General features: G+C 59.9%; 2 protein-coding genes across 4 annotated transcripts in view; both read right to left on the bottom strand.

Moving 5' to 3' along the window:
- The window catches only part of SIN3A (SIN3 transcription regulator family member A), a 32,339-nt gene extending 28,903 nt beyond the window's left edge, over positions 1-3,436 (bottom strand). The window contains exon 1 of one of the 3 annotated variants that reach the window (XM_074549541.1): positions 3,329-3,436. The gene's annotated coding sequence lies outside the window, so the exon portion shown is untranslated. Of the gene's footprint in view, positions 1-1,294; positions 1,537-2,032; positions 2,440-3,328 lie in introns of those variants that run through there. The other 2 variants (XM_074549540.1, XM_074549543.1) reach the window with 2 other exon arrangements.
- A 2,700-nt stretch (positions 3,437-6,136) lies between these two features.
- On the bottom strand, positions 6,137-17,733 carry PTPN9 (protein tyrosine phosphatase non-receptor type 9). Its single transcript, XM_074549544.1, has 13 exons — positions 16,756-17,733; positions 13,098-13,241; positions 12,607-12,696; positions 12,382-12,506; positions 11,716-11,821; positions 10,996-11,106; positions 10,440-10,768; positions 9,987-10,080; positions 9,816-9,885; positions 9,257-9,335; positions 8,844-8,994; positions 8,545-8,752; positions 6,137-7,655 (listed from the first exon to the last, which is right to left on the bottom strand). The coding sequence occupies exons 1-13, from the start codon at positions 16,786-16,788 to the stop codon at positions 7,429-7,431; spliced, it is 1,767 nt and encodes a 588-aa protein (XP_074405645.1). The 5' UTR covers positions 16,789-17,733; the 3' UTR covers positions 6,137-7,428.
- Between the last annotated feature and the right edge of the window lie 103 nt (positions 17,734-17,836).

Below are 17,836 nucleotides of genomic sequence, written 5' to 3'. Positions count from 1 at the left end.
GCAGGGTTAGAAAAAAGTAGCCTGGTCGCAAAAGCACAGCCCAGGCTGAAGTGACAGCTATTATGGGGCTCTTTTCTGCTCCAGCTCCAACAGCCATAAAAGCTTTCCAACGCTGGAGAAGTCCAGAACAGCAATCTGGACAGAAAACGATTCATAAGTCCTGGAAACGTAAATGATCCGCCTGCCAATGCCAACACGATGCTCCCAGCCCCACACGTGCCAGGAGCCTGAGCAGAGGGCTCCCCCAGCCAGCCAGGCTGGGGCCAGGGGGAGAGCATCCCCTACCCCACACTGCTCACAAAACCAGCCTGACTTTCCCCAAACTTGAGCCGATTAGTGCTGTTTTTTTGGATGAACGACTACGCTGCAGCGTCTCAGACTAATTCATGCTGAGAGCATGTGTCTTCTGCAGAAGCAGAAGGTGGGAAAGATGAGGAGAAGAGACTCTGGGGGGGAGAAAGCACGATTTCCTTTTGCAAAGAGTGTACCCATGTGAAAAACTGCTAACTTCACCTCAGCAGGGGAAAAAAAAGACCCTAAAAAGGGGTTTTCTACTCTTGGAGAGCTAGCACAGGCTGACACCAGGCTGCCAAGGCGCTTTATGTGATGAAGGAAGTTTTACAGACGCTTTAAAATTAGTGTATTAAAATAAAATGCCATTTTAATTTAAAATAGTGCACTATACAGTTGATCCTATATAGTAATGCTTACTTTTCTGAAAGTGTATTTTTTACAATAATTACAAGTCAGGAGTGGAAAATGGCCAGTACAGATACAGCTGTACTGAATTAAGTTGGGCATTTCCCACTTGTTTACTGAGCCTGCACCTTATAGCACAACTAAAAGCGGCAAGTTAAAAGAAACATGAGGTGTTATGTCAGCCTTAAGCTACACTTTAACACACAGACCAGTTTTAGGTTCCTCTGGACAGCGTGGGAGACTGAAAATCCACGCACAGCTGGAGATGCCTTTGATAATGAGTTTAAAGCAGAGCTGACAAAACTTATTTTGCCCCATTTCAGTGGTCTAAATAAATAAGTTTCTTCAGGGATGTAACTTGTATTTGAGCACGTGTGCTATTCACACAAGTGACTTAAAATTCAGAACGGGTCTGAACCCAGGCCAGGAAGAGGCAGAAAAAACAGAATTTAGTGAAGCAGGCATAAAGCACGGTCATACTTCTAAAGCTACCTGAACTCCACCAGCGTCCTGCTACCAAAAAAACCCAACCGTAAAGTAGTTTGTAGGGATGTACAACCGCCTGAAGAATTAAAAACAAAAATGGATGAAATACCAATGTAAGCATGTGCCAAGTTCAGAGCACGGCAGGACGCGCAGAGGGCTCCGGCTCGCTATTGAAATCGCAGATACATTAAGGGGTGCACGGGGAGCTCTCGGGTTTCCGCGCCGGTGCCGCTCCAACAGGTCCTTCCGGAGAGCCGCGCTGCGGAGCGGGAGAGCGGCGAGAGCCACGGGGGAACCCCGGCCAGCCCGGAGCGCGGGGACCGGCACCGGCACAGCGCCTTCATGGCAACTCCGCCGGCAAGTTGGGCGAGCACCGGCACCGGGGAGCTCCGCGCCGCCCCCCCGGCTCTCGGAACGCCCCCCGGGCGGGCGGGAGCCGCGGCGCGCGGTGCGGCCGGTACCGGGGCCGTGCAATGCGGGCGAGCGCTGCCGGGGGCGGTCCCGCCGCAGCCCGGGAGCGGCACCGGGCGGAGGGCGGGCGGAGGGGCGGGGGGAGGAGGCGGCGCCCGGCTCGCAGCGCGCCCAGCGGCCGCCGCACGCTCCGCCCGCCGCTCCCGCCATGCCGGGGCCGGGACACCCCGGCGGGGCGGGGCGGGGCGGGAGGACGCGCGGCCGCCCGCGCGGGCCGGGGCTCCCCGGGGAGCCGCGCCGCGGGCACCGACCGGCCCCCCCCACCAACCCCGCGCCGCCGCCGCACCGGCGCCGGGCCCCGCCCCCTACGGATCGCCGGAGGGGGCCGGCCCCGGGCCCGGCGGCCTCCCGTCCCCGCCGCCCCGCTCTTCCTTACCTCGAAGCGGCTCCTGGCAGCGGCCGGGTCTCCCTCAGGGTCCGGGGGTGGCGGGCACCTCCCGGGCGGGCGGCGGGGGCGGGCTGTCCCCGGCGCAGTGAGAAGGGGGGGTCCCCGCGCCCCTCCTCCCGGAGGGGGGGGGCGGGCGGGGGCGGCGCCGGTGCCCCGGCGGGGGCGGGGGGCTCGGCGGGGGGGGTAAGATGGAGTAACCGTCTGTCGGCCGCCGCGGCGGAGCGCTGCCCGCTTCTCTGTTCCCCGGGAAATCCCGCCCCTCCTCGCGCAGGGGGGGAGCCCCGAGCGCCCGTTGGCTGAGACGCGCGCCCGTCACCGTCTCGGCCAATGGGAGCGCTGGCCCCGCCCACCAGGCCCTCCCCTATTGGCCGCGGCCCCCAGGAAGGGGATGTGGAGAGGAAGGGAGGGAGGAGAGGAGGGGGGGGAGCGACCGCCGAAGAAAAATGTCCGTATAAGCAGCGCGCCCCGCCCCCGTCCCGCCTCCCCCGCCGCCCTATTGGCTGCGAAACCAAAGCGCCGGCCAATTGGCGAGCGGGGCCGCGCCGCCGTCACGGCGAGAAGCCCACCCACGCGGCGAATTGGCCCCGCCCGCCACCGGTGAGACCACGCCCCCCTCTCTGGGGAGCCCTTTTGTGGAATGTTTACATCGCGGCCGCGGCCCGCGCCAGCGGCTCCCCCTGCCGTCCTCCCCCCGGTCCCGGGCCCCGGTGCCAACCGGTTCGGCGGCAAGAGGGGACGAGAGGGCTCGGCGGCGGGGCCCGGGCCCGGGGGCGGCGCGGCGCTGCCTTTTGTCCCCGACCCCTTCACTTCCGGGATGGCGGCGCCCCACGTGGGGCGGGTCGGTTACACGTGCGGGCGGGGGGCACAGGGCGCACACACACACTCGCTCCCGCACACGCCCCGCACACTCGCACACGCTCACACTCACGCACGCACGCACCGAGGAGGAGGAGGGGGGGCCGTGGGCGGTGCGCGCCGCGGGGGGCGGCGCCTTCAGCCACCGCAGCCAATGGCGTGCCAGGAAGGGGGCGTGGCCGCCGCGGCAATGGCCCCCCTCCCTCCCCCCCCGCACACACACACTCAGTCACTCGCCTCCCCCCCCCCGCCCGTCGCGCGCTTCCCGCCGGCGGGATCCGGAGCGCGCGCGCGCTTCCCTCCCCTCCCAGCCCCCCCCGCTTTTCCCTCAGGTTCCCGCCCGGCCGCCCGCCCGGCCTTTGGGAAGCGATTCCCGTGAAGGGGGGCGAAACTGGGAAAGTGCGTGTGGGGGAAGCAGCTGTTACCTACCCTCAACGCGCAGGCGAGCAGCCCTGAATGGAGGGGGAACTCCCCCCGGGGCGGATTGGCCCCGCGGTGCCGATCGTCACGGCCGCACCGCCCACGGCGGGAGGGAGGAAGGGAGGGGGGTGTGAGGGAAAGGCCTCTCCCGGCGGCGGAGGGCGGGAGGGAGCCGGGCCAGCCGGTGCCCCCTCAGCGGCAGTCGGCCTTTCCCTCCGCTAGAACACGAGCTGGACGTGGGGGTTGATGCCTGCGATCACCGTGTTCCTCTCCCTTTGGAAAGTTGTGGAGTGAGCTGCTGGGCTCCCCTGACGGAGGCTGCAGCAGCCAGGCCTGGCCGCGCGTTAGTGCTCGTCTGGGCATCTAGAGCGTGCTCGGGAAAGGGTGAAATACAAACACACATGTTCCACACTTGTGTTAAAATGTGTGTTACAAGCACCTTTACTCAAACAAGGTCCAAATCTCCTGGTTGTATTTTTTTTTCTTTCCAGCTGTTCTTCCCTTCCTCAGAGCGGGAGAGCGTTGCAGGCGCAGGCAGTGGGGTGGTGCTGGGACAAGCAGAGGAGCTCTCTCTTCTCTCTCTGTGTCTGGGAGCTGCAGCTCGGTTTAACCCCTGGAAGGGCTCTTGGCACGAGGGTTTGAGCCTGCACGGACTGCGGTGCCCCTGGAGATCGAGCCTGAGCCTTGGAAACCGGCGGCAAGGAAGCAGAAGGGCTGGGAAATGAAGCGCTGTGGAGCCAGGCTCTTTCCAAACTCCCAGGGTACAAAATTACAAGCACTAAAGTAATCGTCATTAGCGAGGCGTGCACGCAGCCAAGAAAGCCAAATGAGACAGGTGGGCACAGCGATGGCAGCGCCGCTCTAGGATTGCCCTGCAATGCCTCTAAATCCCTGTTTCCAAACTCCAGCAGAACTTTGGATTTTGTTTTGTGTTGTTAACTTTTGCCCGTGGTGGCTGATCCCCATCTCTGGGCCACTCCAGGGAAGGGGACATCCTCCAGGCACCAGGCTGCTTGCACTCATCAGCCCGTTTTTCCAAACGCTCTCCAAACAATACAAAGTTTTTCTTTCCAGTAACTTTTGGCTGTCTGCGTGAAGTGACCATTTCCAGAGAAATCCTTGTTTCTGCTGCTGAGCAGGACCTGCTGGCACAGAAGGAATGGATGGAACAAAACATCATGTTGTGCAAGAGGACTGAAAATGCTGGCTTTGAGAAGAAAAGCAACCCTGGAAATAGTAAGGGAGGGTGAATGTTTGGGTTGTTTTCCCATGGAAAAGGTTTACAACCTTTTCCTCCGCCTCCAGCACAGATGGGCACTTCATCCCTCCTCGAAGGGAGCAGCATATCCGAGCTGTTCCCATTCAGAGGCAGAGTTGGTTATCTCCCTCCCTCTCCTCTGGTTATTCCTATCAGATACCCGGCACATGAGTCTTGGAAACCTTTTGGTTCTCTGTGCCCACATCCTGTGGGATTGAGCTAGAAGGCACAACCACCTTTACTGTGTGTGCAGAGCAGGCTTGGTTGGGATTTCACAGACGTGGGCTGGGCACATTCGTGGGGCCACGTGGGACACTTGGCATCACCTGCAGCTTTCTGATCTGGACCCAACACTTCGCCAAAAGCCCCGCTGAGCCACAGAGAGCTGCTGCTGACAGCACAGGATTAACAATGGACTGCCAACACCCCCCTCCTGCACGTGTGCTGAGAAGAAATCCCAGCTGGGTGAAAAAGTTTGGCAGTGAGAAGGGAGGGCCCCAGGAGCCTTCCTTCAGAGGGAATGGGTGCCTGGAGGGAAACTCTGGGGCAGCCTGAGCCAGAGGAGCAGATCACACTGCCTGGGCTGATGCTGCTCCAGGAGACAGCTGGGTGGAAAATGGTACCTGGAAGAGTGGGACACTGCAGCTGAACCAGAGTCACTCTCAGGCAGGATGTGCACAGCTCCAGGGGTGCTCCCAACACCCACTTCTCTCCCTCCAGTGCACTATGCCTGGGACATGCAGCCCTTCCAGACAGATTCCCTGCTGCCTCTGGTTCTGTTCCAGCCTCCCAGTGCTTGTGTCTGACCTCAGTTTGGCACAGCCACGCCAGTCCACCCCCAGAGCACAGGGGAAAGCTTCTCCCTGTGCCAGTCCTAGAAAGACACTGGCATCCCTCACTTTTGTAGGCTCCAGCTGAACAAACACAGGTGCTGCTCTTCACACCCGCCAGCTGCCCTGCTCTGGGGCACGAGCTCTCTGGCTGGCTCTAGGGCTTCATTTGCACAAGCTGCCTGTTTTATTCTCATCCCTAAGCCTCAGGCTGCTGCTGCTGCTCCAGGACTGGCATTGCTTGCACCTGAAGGCACTGGGGCTGCCTGACAGCCCAGGAGTTCCCCCTAATTTTTCTGCCCTACATGCCAGCTCAGAGGGGATCCAGAAGCACAGAGGCGATGCCTGCACCCCCAAATCCTGCAGCAAAAGGCAGCAGCAGGCAGATCCCATGGCCAGACAGGAGCCTGATATCTTGAGGCTTGTCAAGGCCCTGGGAAAAGAGGCAGGAGCTTGGAGCAGGGTGGCTTGTGCCCCCCTAGCTACGCCAGCTCCTTGGGCTGCCTTCCCTCCTGACACTATCCTGCCTGCCCAGGAAAGCTTCCTGCAGCCTGGTTATCTCTGCCTCAGCCTCACCCAGGCCAGAAGAAGCCCAAAACACAGCCCTGTGCTCCTCAAAGTCCACGTGTAGCCAGGGATGGGGCCAGCTGGTTTTTAGAGATCACAGCCCATGCAAAGCCCTGAATTCCCTCCTTCTGTCCTGCCCAATACCCCCACGACAGCAAAGAGGACTGGTCACTGGTGGTATATTTATATATCAATACAAATAAAACCAAAACAACTCCCAAAAAAGTAACAACAACAAAAAGGTTTCTCTGAGAGCAAAATAGGAACATTTACAAATACTTCTGGCTCTGGCTTGGATCAAGTTAATGTTAAATACAAAAAAAAATAAAAACAAACACAAAAAAAAACCCAAAAGAAAATGAAACAAAACCTCCCAAACCCCACGGCCCCCTCCCCCAAGATTATAAAAAAATAAGAATATACACATTCAAAGAGCTTATTACAGTATAAAGTTGGGGAGGCCCAGGCAGTGGCGGGGCTGGGGCAGAGGCTTGGTGCCTCTCCAGGGTTTGGGGTTTACTCTTGCTCAGCGCTTTCCCAGCCCATGACTCAAGGCAGGGCTGGGCCTGCGGGTTCCCAGGGGCAGCTTGGGAAAGCCGGGCAACCTGGAGAGCCGGTCGGTCCCCAGGGCCCCGTCACCCTGTCACCTCGTACCTAGTGACTCCCTCAGCGGCACCCAAGGGCAGGGGATGCCTGCCAGCTCAGCACCCTCCAGACAGACAACCCAATCCTCCAGATCCTCCCAGGAGCACTGCTGCTATCTCTCTCCGTGGGGAGGATGAGACAAAGAAACAGGGGGGACACCATCGGGTATCCTTGTGCCTCCAGCGGGATGGGCACAGGAGGGGGTACTGGGTCCCAACGCTGCCCGTGAGGGGAAATAAAGGCAAAGGGGAAGACAAGACAGAGCCAGGACCAAACTCACCGCTCCAGAGATCACAGCAGTGAGGTGGCAGGACAGCGGGGACCCTTGGGAGCTGCTACAGGGGAGGTTGTATATATGTATCTATATAATAGCCAGGGGCGGGTCACAGCAGGGGTATATTATATACACACATACATACAGACACACACATGGAGCGTCAGGTGAGGCCGAAGCACGCGCCTCTTCCTCAGCCCCAGGACTGGGAATACATTTCCTAGGACTTTGCAAAGCCCCTCTCTAGGTACATCTTGGGTGGTCCCAACAACAACATAAAAAAACGAAAACAAAATTAAAAAACCCAACAACTCGAAGAGAACACAAACCACCTCCCCAACCATCCAAACCCAACCGAAACACGACGGGGAGGAGTCAGAGCCCCTTCCCGTGCCGGCAAAGTGGCAGCCACCGTTTGGGTTGAATAAGGCACAGTTCCATAGCAGTGCTGAGAGCCGAGGCGCTCCGGCCCTGCTGAGTCCCGGCGGGGCAGCCCCCGAGGATGGGCAGCGGCGTCCGAGGGAGGCGGAGGCTCTCAGTGCCCCGGCGAGCTCCTCTCCTGGGCGGCCCGGCTGTGGTTGGAGAGCAGCAGCCCCTCGCGCTGGGCGTGCTCCAGGATGGCCGTGTAGCAGAAGTAATACTGCTCGGGGGTCTGGATGCTGAAGGCGCGCTGGCTCCGCATGCGCAGCACTGTCTGGTAGATGTTCAGCGTGCCCACGTCCTGCAGCTGTGACAGGCAGATGTCCAGCGCGCAGAAGGTACCTAGGGACGGTGATGGGATGGCATCAGACACCGAATGGCACCATCACCACCCCTTGTGAGAACTGGAGTGCTGGTGCTCAGCCCCACACTGATCACCTAAGGGCATCTGGGGGCTTCTCCCAAGTCTGATGGTTGTGGGAAGTCCTGAGGACATGTCTCAGGGTTGCTATAGTGTGTTTTTATACTTTGTAATACTTTGAAGTAGTTTTGTTTTGTATCCCCATATTTTTCCCAAATGGTTTATCCCAGACTGTATCCCCCTCCCTTTACCTGTGTTATCCCTCTCCCTGGATGAGATCATCCCCAAACCCCCAGCCTGGCTCTCTGTCAATCACTCAGCATCCCATCCCCTCCATCTAGAAGCTTCAGTCCAGGTCGCCGAGTGATTAGCCAGAGGCCAGGGGTCAGCCCCCCAAGCCTTGCCCCATATGCTGTCCTAAATGTCCATTCCCCAGTATCCATCCCTTAGTGTCACTTATTGGTTAGTAAAATGTTACCTACCTTCAGCATCCACCTCCCTTTAAATGTAACCCTGGCACCTCTCCCGGGGCTCTCAGCAGGAGGCCCCCTAAGGCGCAGGAGCTCCCCAGAGCCCCTGAATAAAACCTTGGAGTAACCCCTGCTAAGAGTCGGCCCTTTATCTTCTACCGATGTCTCTGGTGTCTCCCCTGCTGCAAAGGTGACCAGCCCAGGTGCCCTCAGTACCCTTGGGGCACAGAGAGTGTGTCCCCGCTGTTGGGGCTGCCCCCCAGGTGTCTGCGACTTGGGACTGGCCGGGGATCCTGAGAGGCTCCCAGAGAGACAGAGACAGTGGGTCCCCAGGATGGAAACCCCCAGGGAAGCTGCACTTGTCACCCCACCATCCCCAATCCTCCCCCACACCCATTACCTGTCCTGCCAATGCCAGCGCTGCAGTGCACCACGACTGGGGGTCCCCCGGGGTGGCCCTTGAAGCGAGGTCCCAGGGCGCTGACAGCCACTCTCTGCTGCTGCTTCACGGCCCCCAGAAAGTCAATGAGAGTGGCAGCGGAAGAGGGGACGCCATAATCTGGCCAGCTCAGGTACTGGAAGTGGGACACCAGTCGCCGCTCCCTGGTCTGGGGAAAGCAGGAGCTTTAGACTCTCTTTCCTCCCCTGACCCCTGGTGCCCCCATGCCACTCCTCCACCAGGCAGCTGTGCCCACGCACCTCTGAGCTGTGGATCTCCAGGATGGTCTTCTTGTAATGGTTGAGGTTCTCTACGCCCAGGTTGGTGATGGTCAGGGCCCCAAAGCACACCTGGAAATCCTTTTCCAGGGGCCAGTACTGGCCGCACTTCCTCCTGCCTCCCTCCTCCAGCCTGGGAACGTGACAATGACAACCTGGTAATGTCCTCCTTGTCCTGCCTGAGACACCTCCCATGCCACCCAGCCTTGGTCCTTTGAAGATCCCACAGGGACCAAACAGTCTGTCCTTGGCCTCATGTCCCACCTCTGGCTGTGGGGCTCTGGCTGGCACCACTGCTGCAGGATCACTGCCCTGAGCCCAGCATTGTTTATCCCACACCAAAAATGCTCATTTGGCACAGAAAAAGAGGGCTGTGTCCCTCCATGAAAACTCACCGGGTTGTCATCACGATCACCAGGACGTTCTGCTCCCACACCATGCGCCAGAAGTCACCGTAGGTGTTTTCCAGTGGCCCTACAGGGACAACCCACACATCAGCCCAAAACCTCGTGGACCTGGGCAACCCCTTGGCCAACTGCATCCACCAGCCCCCCATCATGCCCCCAGGGAACCACAGCCCCTTCTGTAGGGGTTGACCCAGGTGTGGCTCCATGAACAGCCTGGAGCTGTCACTGACTGTCACCTCCAGCACCGTGTCCCTATGGCTCAGCACTGATCCTGCCTCTCTGCCCATCCCTGGGCACATGGGGCAAATCCAGAGCTGGGATAGGGGCAGGGAGAGGGCTGCTATCATGGATAAAGATGAAACCCCTTGCTCTCTTCCAGGAATAAATACACCCAGGGAGGAGTAAATATACCCTGGGAGAAGGGGGACCTGCTGGGCAGTGCCCAGCTCCTGGGATGTCCCCCATGGCCAGCGGCTGACACTTGGCAGAGAGGTGGAACCCACAGGTGCACCAGGAGCAGAACATCCCCTTGCTGGCTCAGCCATACCCTGAGTGCCAATGTAAGCATTCCTCTGCTTGTAGCCATCCATGAAGCTCGCATTGATGTAGTCAGTCAGCTGCAGGGAGAAAAGCATGGGTGAGAGAAGGCCTCCAGACCCCTGGGACAGCTGTGCCAGCTTCCCACAGGACTGTGGGGCTCCCTCCTGGCCTGGCTCACCTCCGGGCGGCTGTATGGCTTTGCCAGCTTGACACGGGTTTGGTCCAGGCAGGGCACGTCCCCATACCGGTTCTTGTCCTGGTTGTAGGGTGCCCTGGAGAGGAAAGCAGGGATGTATTCCAGGCGAGGCAAAGGCAGCATCCCTCCCTCTGTGCAAGCCTCTGGGGCCCGTAGCCTGGGCTCTGCTGCCATCACCTGGCCAAAGCCTCGGGAAGCAGAGTCCCGGCCAGGTCCTGGTCCCTGCCGTCCTCTGCAGCTCCCCCTTATTCCCAGAGGCTGCAGGACCCACAAAGGGGGCTCCCACCATCCCTAGGCCGGGGTTCTGTGTTGCTAACCCAAAGCCCCACACCATGAAGAGGCCAATGAACCCCACCCAGCAGCAGAAGCCTGGGGTAGGGGTGCACACAGCTTTTTGGGGTTGAGAGGGCCACCCGGCTCCCTCCCACAACTCACAAAGAGCAGGCGAAGGTGCCGGCCGGGCTCCTGCGCCGAATGTCTTCGTACTCCTCATAGATGCCACGTTTCTGCTTGTGGCTGACGTGGTCCAGCAGCTCCTGCAGGGTGACAGACTTGGGCCCGGGCACGTGGACGGAGCCGTTATCTTTGGGGGCCGCCAGCGGCACCAGGATGAGCTCGTCCAGGGGGTCGGGGTGCCCGTTCTGCTGGGGCAGGAACCGGCAGTTCCAGCTCAGAGGGTCCAGCTTGAGGGACCCTCCGAGGTACTCAGGGAGGCATTCCCGGGGCAGGTGATCCTTCAGCTCCGACATCTTCACCATCTGCACCTGTGAGAGGAAGGGGACAGGCAGGGGTGACTCCAAGAAGGCTGGAGAGGATTCACCGGGGATGGGGACAGGGATGTCAAAGGTCTGGTGCTCGGCAGCTTCCAGCAGATGGGGCTGAATGGCACAAGATGCTTTCACCACCCTGGCACAAAGGGAAAGCAGCCTCAGCCCTGCCTGCTGACGCTCCTGTGCCAGGAGAGCCCCATGCCAGGAGGGTCCCCACTCACCCGCTCCCGCAGCTTCTCCTTCAGCAGCAGGCTGATGATAGAGTAGGGCACACGGAACCACATGGGCGCTCCCACAATGAAAACCTTCTTGAGCCGAGCTGGGAAGGCACCCTGTGGGTATGAGGAGGGGGTCAGACCCACTCTGCTGTGGCAGGGGACATATCCCAGCAGAGGTGACAGGCAGCACAGGAACCCATGAGGGAAATGCCACATCTGAAGTGTGCCTCGCACGCTCACAGCTGTGCTTGCTTTTATGACTTGATAAGGAACCAAATTACTTCCTTGGAATTAGGTAAACAGAGGGTTTGGCTCCACAGGGAGAGGTGAAGACTGGGAACTGGGATTATGCAAAGAACACACCCTGGCCAGTATTTACTCTCATTGATTTTTTTCCGGAGAAGGGAGGAGGCACCAAATGCCAGCACGATTGAAAAATAATTTGCATCTGTTTTCCCAAAAGTGCTGCCAGCAGCTGTGAGAGGAATCCAGCCTGGGGACAGCTGATCCCTCCCTCCCGCCCGCGCCACACCGCAGCCACAGCCGGGTGCAGCCTGGCAAGCTCCCAGTGCCTGCCGAGGTCCTGCAGCTGGTGCTGCTGGCTGAGACATGGTCAGCGTGGTCTGGGGGGCAAACTGATGCCAAAACCACAGGACTTTGGGTTCTTGGTGAGTGAGTGGCCCACACACTGTCCTCAAATATCAATTAACCCCCAGGCACCACCTTGAGCAGGTTGAGGATCTTCTTGCTGAGGTCCAGCTCGAAGTTGGTGTACTGTGACCCTGCCATGTCGTAGATGAATACCAGCCCGTTCCTTTGTGTCTCAAAGCTGAGAGGAGGAAAAGAACAACATCAACTCCACAACATGCAACCACCTGGCTGATGCATCAGCAGCTCTGCCCCATACTGACCCCCAAAAATCCCTTCCCATGCTTCCAGAAGGGCTCACAACCCCAAACCTTGCTTCTGCACTTCCCAGCTGTTTCACCATCTCTTCCTAGAACCTTCATTTAAGCCAGACTCGTGCCTTAAGCCTGCATCAGCAGCATCACTCGTGATGGGTAAGGTCAAAAACAGAAAGAGCCCAGCAGCATAAATGGCAGGGGAATGTCCTGGGTTTATATTTTTGGCAGGGCTCACATTACGTCTGTCTGATGGTGGGGCTGCCTCCTCCCCAGCCAGAGCCTGCAGGAATCCAGGACTTTGCTAAACTGAACCCAGGGCATGGACAGGGCAAGGCTGCAAAGAGCCTGGCTCAGGGCTTGGGGGAACAGTTCCATAAGGAGGGCTGGCTGGAGCTCAAACCAGGGAATTTCAAGCCATGGGGAGCAGTGATCTCCCTGGGACCCTTCAGTGTGAGACAGGGTAGCCCTGCAGAGGCACGCTCACCTCTCCACAGCTCGGTCCAGCAGGTAGAAGAGTGCCTGGAGCACCACGTGCTGCACGCTCTTGCTGGGGTGGTGCAGCTTGGCTGTGAACAGGGCGATGGAGGCTCCCGAGGGGTCCCGCACGCTCTGCCAAGGAAACGGGGTCAGGTTTCCGCAGCATCCCCATGGAACAGAGCTGGGAGAAGCCACCCAGCTGGGGGAGCTCCCTGGGGGACACCCCACCTACCAGAATGGTGAATTTCCCACTGAGCAGCTCCGAGCGCAGCGGCTCCTCGTGCGGCTTCAGCTTCACAATCCCCTCCTTGAGCCGCGTCTCCTGTGGCACAGAGGGCAGTGACAGGGGGCACAGGGGACACAGGGGACACAGGCACAGCTCACCCAGCTGTCCCAGGGAACCCTTGCTCCATGGGATCATCTTCCAGCACACCCCCCAGTAACAGAAGGTTGGAAAAGGCAGTCATGGATGTATATCCTTAACACATAGGGAAATGCTCTGTGGGCAGCACACACCAGCCAGGAGGGCACCCCATGAGCTGCTCCCAGAGCACGGGAAGGGATTGGGATCGGTGAGATCTCCATGGCAACCCGCCTTGGCTGAAAAAGGATTTTCCAGCTGGATAAAAGTTGTAAGGGAGAGAGAGAAAAGAAAAAGGAGGAGGGGGAGGGTGGTCCCAGGGAGCAGGAAGCCCTCGGATGGGGGGCTCCCATCTCACTCACCCGGTAGGAGTGGAAGAGCTCGATGGCCCGCAGGACGTCGAACTTGCGGGCCATGAGGAACTTGACAGCCACATTCCAGGAGAGCGGGGACACATTGTACTGGCCTGTCCACTTGTTGATCTCCTCCAGGAACTGCTTGGTGGCCTGTGGGAGAGATCAGGGGCATGCAGTGAGACAGGGTGAGAGGAAGAGGAGAAGGAGGAGGAGTGGCCAAGGAGCATCCCTGGTCATTGCTGGAGCTACAATCCTCAACAGACCCAGCAGCTTCTCAGGGTGAAGCAGGGAGCTCCACCACAAAAGGGGTAAGGGCAGTGGCAGAAAGGGAGCAAGGGGTGAGAAAAATGGCCTGGAGGCTGGAGTACACTTATGGAAAGGAGAGGAGGAAGATTTACAGGCAACAAGCTCCCATTCAGACACAGCATCCCCAGCACAGCCCCATCAGCAGGCAGTGGCCTCCTGGGGCTGCAGCTCCACCACGGGGCAGCAAACTCGGCTGTGGGAACACAGGCAGTGACATTGGAGGGCTGACACTTCGACCTGCGGCAGGACATGGACCAGCTCGCCCAGTAACACCAGTTTCACACATACACGGAACACCAGGAGGGTCCCAGGACACAGCTTTACCTTCTGCTGTGGACTGATCCCCTGTCCCCCAGGGGAGACAGGGCAGTGCAGCCCAATCTTCCACTGCATCCTGCTCAATGGAAGGAGACACCAAAATGCCTTCCTCCCACCCAGGCACACGCCAAATAAAACATCTTCCAGGCTCCCAGAGCGGAGGATGGTGAGCAAGGAGGTGGAGGAGGGAGGGCAGTGCTGAAGGCTGGCTCCGGGAGGGAGGGAGGCAGCCAGGCGGCGGTGTAGGATGTCAGGCACGGAGTTACTGGGAACTATTCAGAGTTACTGGGAGCTATTGAGCCAGAAAAGCTTGTCGGTGTTAATGACTTCCGACAGGAGGAAGCGAAGGGCCGGGGTTTATCGGCGGCGTGAGGCTCGGCAGGGACAGCGAGCCCCTCTCATGGGATGGGCCACAGGAGCCCGGCTCATCCCAGGGTCTCTCCCAGCACTCTGCAGCCAGGAGATCCCTAACTTGGTCCCAGAGTCACACAAAGCAGCCAGACAAGCACCACAGGATAATAAATGGGGCAATACAGGAACCATCTTCAGCCTTAACACAGCACACATCCACACATCCATATCTGTAAACACATCCTATCAATATATCCTGGGCACACCTCTGCTTTGCCAGGGCATCCCCTGTGGCACCCAGCTGCTCAAAATCCAGGGCTGCAGATGCAAACCCAAAATAAGTGAAGAAGATCCTTCCCCAGCACAGGCAAGGTATGGGAGTGAGAGCCAGGTACAAATCCCACTCACTTCCCTTGGACAAAGACCAGAGCCGACACCACAGCCTGAGCTGGCAATGACACCCCAAGATAACGGGAAGGGAGACCCCAGATGATGGGAAGAGGGGCCCAGAGGGCAGGATGGCAATGAGGAGAGCATGCAGCCTGCAGTTCAGCTCTGCTTCCTCAACACCTAACCCGGCACACTTCACACAATCCCATTTCCAGCAGCTGTCACGAGGGGTGACGGGCTTTTTGCAAGGGGAAGATGCACAAGAACAAGCACTATCTTTGCAGGGCAGCTCAGCCATGAATTCCAGCTTTCCCTGGGAACACAACCAAATTCCAAACTTACCAGTGCTGCCATTCAACAGCAGGGAGCCAGGCATTACAGAGCTGAGCATCAATGCCAGCCATAGCTCTGCCCTCTTTGTGCTCCACTGGGTCTCACCACCATTCCCAGCCCCAATCCCAAATGGATTTATACACATGTCAATCCCAGCAGAGCAGGGATCGCTCCACGTGCCAAAAACAAAGCCTGTGACCCAGAGCTGCAGCAAGAAGTCCTGTTTCTGCAGCACTGGGAGTGAAACTGTCCGTGGCCAGGCGTTTGGAACAATGCTGGTCTTTGGAGTGCTGGCGTCATCCCCGTCCCCGCTGCGCTGGAGCAGGGTGGTGACAAAGCCACTGCTGCCGGAATCCAGGGGTTCTCCCCGGCAGCAAACCTGCCCTCCTTCTCCAGCGTGGGGAAGTGGGGAGTAAAGCTGTGGAAACTGCAGCTGGGCTGAAAACCTTCAAGGAAAATTGGTTTGGCTCCTCGGGGATAGGCTAGGGAGGGAGCTGCAGAGAGCCAGCAGAAGAGATGTCCCAAGGCTGGCCTAAGAGGAGAAGGGTGAATTTCCCTCTGGCTTGCTGTTGGTAACAGGGGAGAGTGGAGGAAATCTTGATGAAGGGATGGCAGGAAGGGCATGTTCCAGCCCAAGCCACCACTCACCCATGAAAAGAAGGAAACTTCTGTTATTTTGGCTCCCAGGCCACCGAGCGCAGCACGGAAGGCAGCCCTCCCCACACCAAGCTGATGACCCAAACCTGGAGCCATTATTGCAAACATCTCTTCACCTTCTCCATCCAATATTCCCAAACAAACCAGACATCTCAGATCCCTCTCCTGGGATGCTGCTCCCACTGCAAACCAGCCTTCCCTGCCGGTGCAGGATCTCCAAAACCTCTATTTCTGGAAGCTTTGCCCCCTCCATGACACAGGAGAAACGCAAATCTCAGGCACCTGTGGGGACAGAGGACACTCCCTCCTTGGACACTCCAAGGACACTCCCCATTCCTTGGGATTTGATCACCCTGGAGGGAGCAGTGCTGCTCCCAGGAGGAAACAGCCTGGTAGCTCTGCATTTACTGAGCACCACCGCAGGCTGCAGGAGGGGCTCTTCCATGGAGGTTTTGGAACTCGGCATCTCCATCCCAGCCCTCCTAAACCTCCCTGTAGAAACGAAGCATTTTTAAAGGAGAAAACCAACCAGGCAACCAACTGGAAAACCGACCATTTTGGAAGGAAAACGGGACTTTTTTTGCCTCGGCTCTGCAGTGCCCAGCGCCACCAACGTGGCCAATGTGACAGCCCGAGGGGGCAGAGGGATGCCGGCAGCTCGCCCAGCCCCGCTGCCAGGCTCCACATCCCCATGCACGGGGTAGCCCAGCGGACGCGGGCGGGCAAGCCTGGCGAGCAGGACAAAGGAGGGGACAGGCAGGGATGGCTGCGGCCACCCGAGGCGGCCGGGCCGGCTCCAGGGCCCCGTTCCCCGAGCCCAGCAACATCCTCCCGCGGTGACGCAAGGCCGGCGGAGGAAGCCGGGACGTCACGGGAGGCCTGGGGCGTGGGAAGCGCGTGCACACGCATCCATCCATCCATCCATCCATCCCCATCCCCACGCACCATCCCCACCGCAGGCAGCCTTGCCAGGGGGCCACGCTGCCCTGGGGATGCGGGACCCACGCCCCAGCACCCACGGCGGGGGCCTTGCGAAGGCTCCTGAGGAGTGGGAAGGCTGGGGGGGTGCGTGGATGGGGGTTGTAGGGTGGGCGCTGCGTGGGTTGGGAGGCTGCGGGTTTGGCATGGATGGATGGGGGGCTGCGTGGGGATGTGGGGGGTTCCCATCGGGAGAATCGCCTGGCTGGGAGAAAAACCAGCCTGGTAACCCGGGCTAGCCGAATAACGATGGGGAAGGAGCGGTGTGGGGAAGGAGCCCCCGGGGTCCTGCCCAGCCCGACCCGGGGAAGAGGAGCCCGGCGGGACCTACCTGCTCCTCCTCGGCGCTGAGCTCCGCGGCCATGCTGCGTGCCGCGCCGGGCCGGGCCGGGCCGAGCCGAGCCGGGCTGCTCTAGGCGGAGGACGCCCCGGCGGAGCCCATCCCCGGCGCTGCGGGCACCGGCCCCTCCCGGCGGCGAGGGCGGCTCCGCCCCGGGGGCCCCGCCGAAAGTGCCGAGAAAATTAAAATAAAACGGGGGAACAAAAAAAAATTAAATAAAATATCTACGTATGCGTGTGCGTGTGTTGGTGCGAGCCCCCCGGGAAGTTTGGCTCGGCCCGGGAGCGCCGCTCGGCTGGGCCGGGCCGAGCCGAGCTCCCGCCCCGCTCCGCTCTGCCCCGGCGGGGGCGGCGGCAGGAAGCGCCCGCAGCCCCCGGTCCCTCCTCCCCGTCCCCTCCCCGCGGCTCGGCCGACCTCGCAGGGCGGGCGGGGGACAGGAAGCGCTCCCCGGCGGGGGGGGAGCGGGGGACAGCGGCCGGGATGGGGCCAGAGGGGCCCGGAGCCCCCCCGGCTCGGCGGCGGCTCCCCCAGCCCCGGTTCCGGCCGCGGCAGGCGGGAGCGCCGCCGCTAAAATGGTGGCAGCATCCTCCTCCCTTTGCTGGTGCTGGATAAAATTCCCGGCAGCCGCATCCTCCCTTGCTGTTACTGGATAAAATTCCCGGCACAGCTTTCTCCCTTGCCGGGATTCCAGCCTTCCCCCCACGAGCGGGAGTCCGGGGTTTCCAGGCGTCTCTTTGCACTCCCTCCTCTACGGTCCCTAAATTGCATTTCCCAGCCGAGCGCAGGTGTCAGCGCCTGGATGGAGAGCCCCGAAGCTCCTCCGGGAAGGAGCGGGGATCCCGGCAAGCGCAGCAGCGGTCGCTCCAAAAAGCCAGGCCCTGGGACAAGGGGACATTTTGTTCAGCCGAGGAGCACTGTGCTGGCAGCGTGCCTACAGCCGGAGCCTCTGCACCTAACTGGGAGAAAATGGAAGTAGGGCAGAGGGAAGGGGCTGAGAGCCCCGGCTGGCTCTGTCCCCCAGAGCCCCAGGCCACATCTCCTGGTCGATCTGCCTGCTCAGCTCTCCTGCCCC

Source organism: Zonotrichia albicollis, chromosome 11, assembly GCF_047830755.1.
Source record: "Zonotrichia albicollis isolate bZonAlb1 chromosome 11, bZonAlb1.hap1, whole genome shotgun sequence".
In the NCBI taxonomy this organism is placed as follows: Eukaryota; Metazoa; Chordata; class Aves; order Passeriformes; family Passerellidae; genus Zonotrichia; species Zonotrichia albicollis.
The sequence above is the reverse complement of the archived record's forward strand: the minus strand, read 5'-3'. Positions and strand labels throughout refer to the sequence as shown.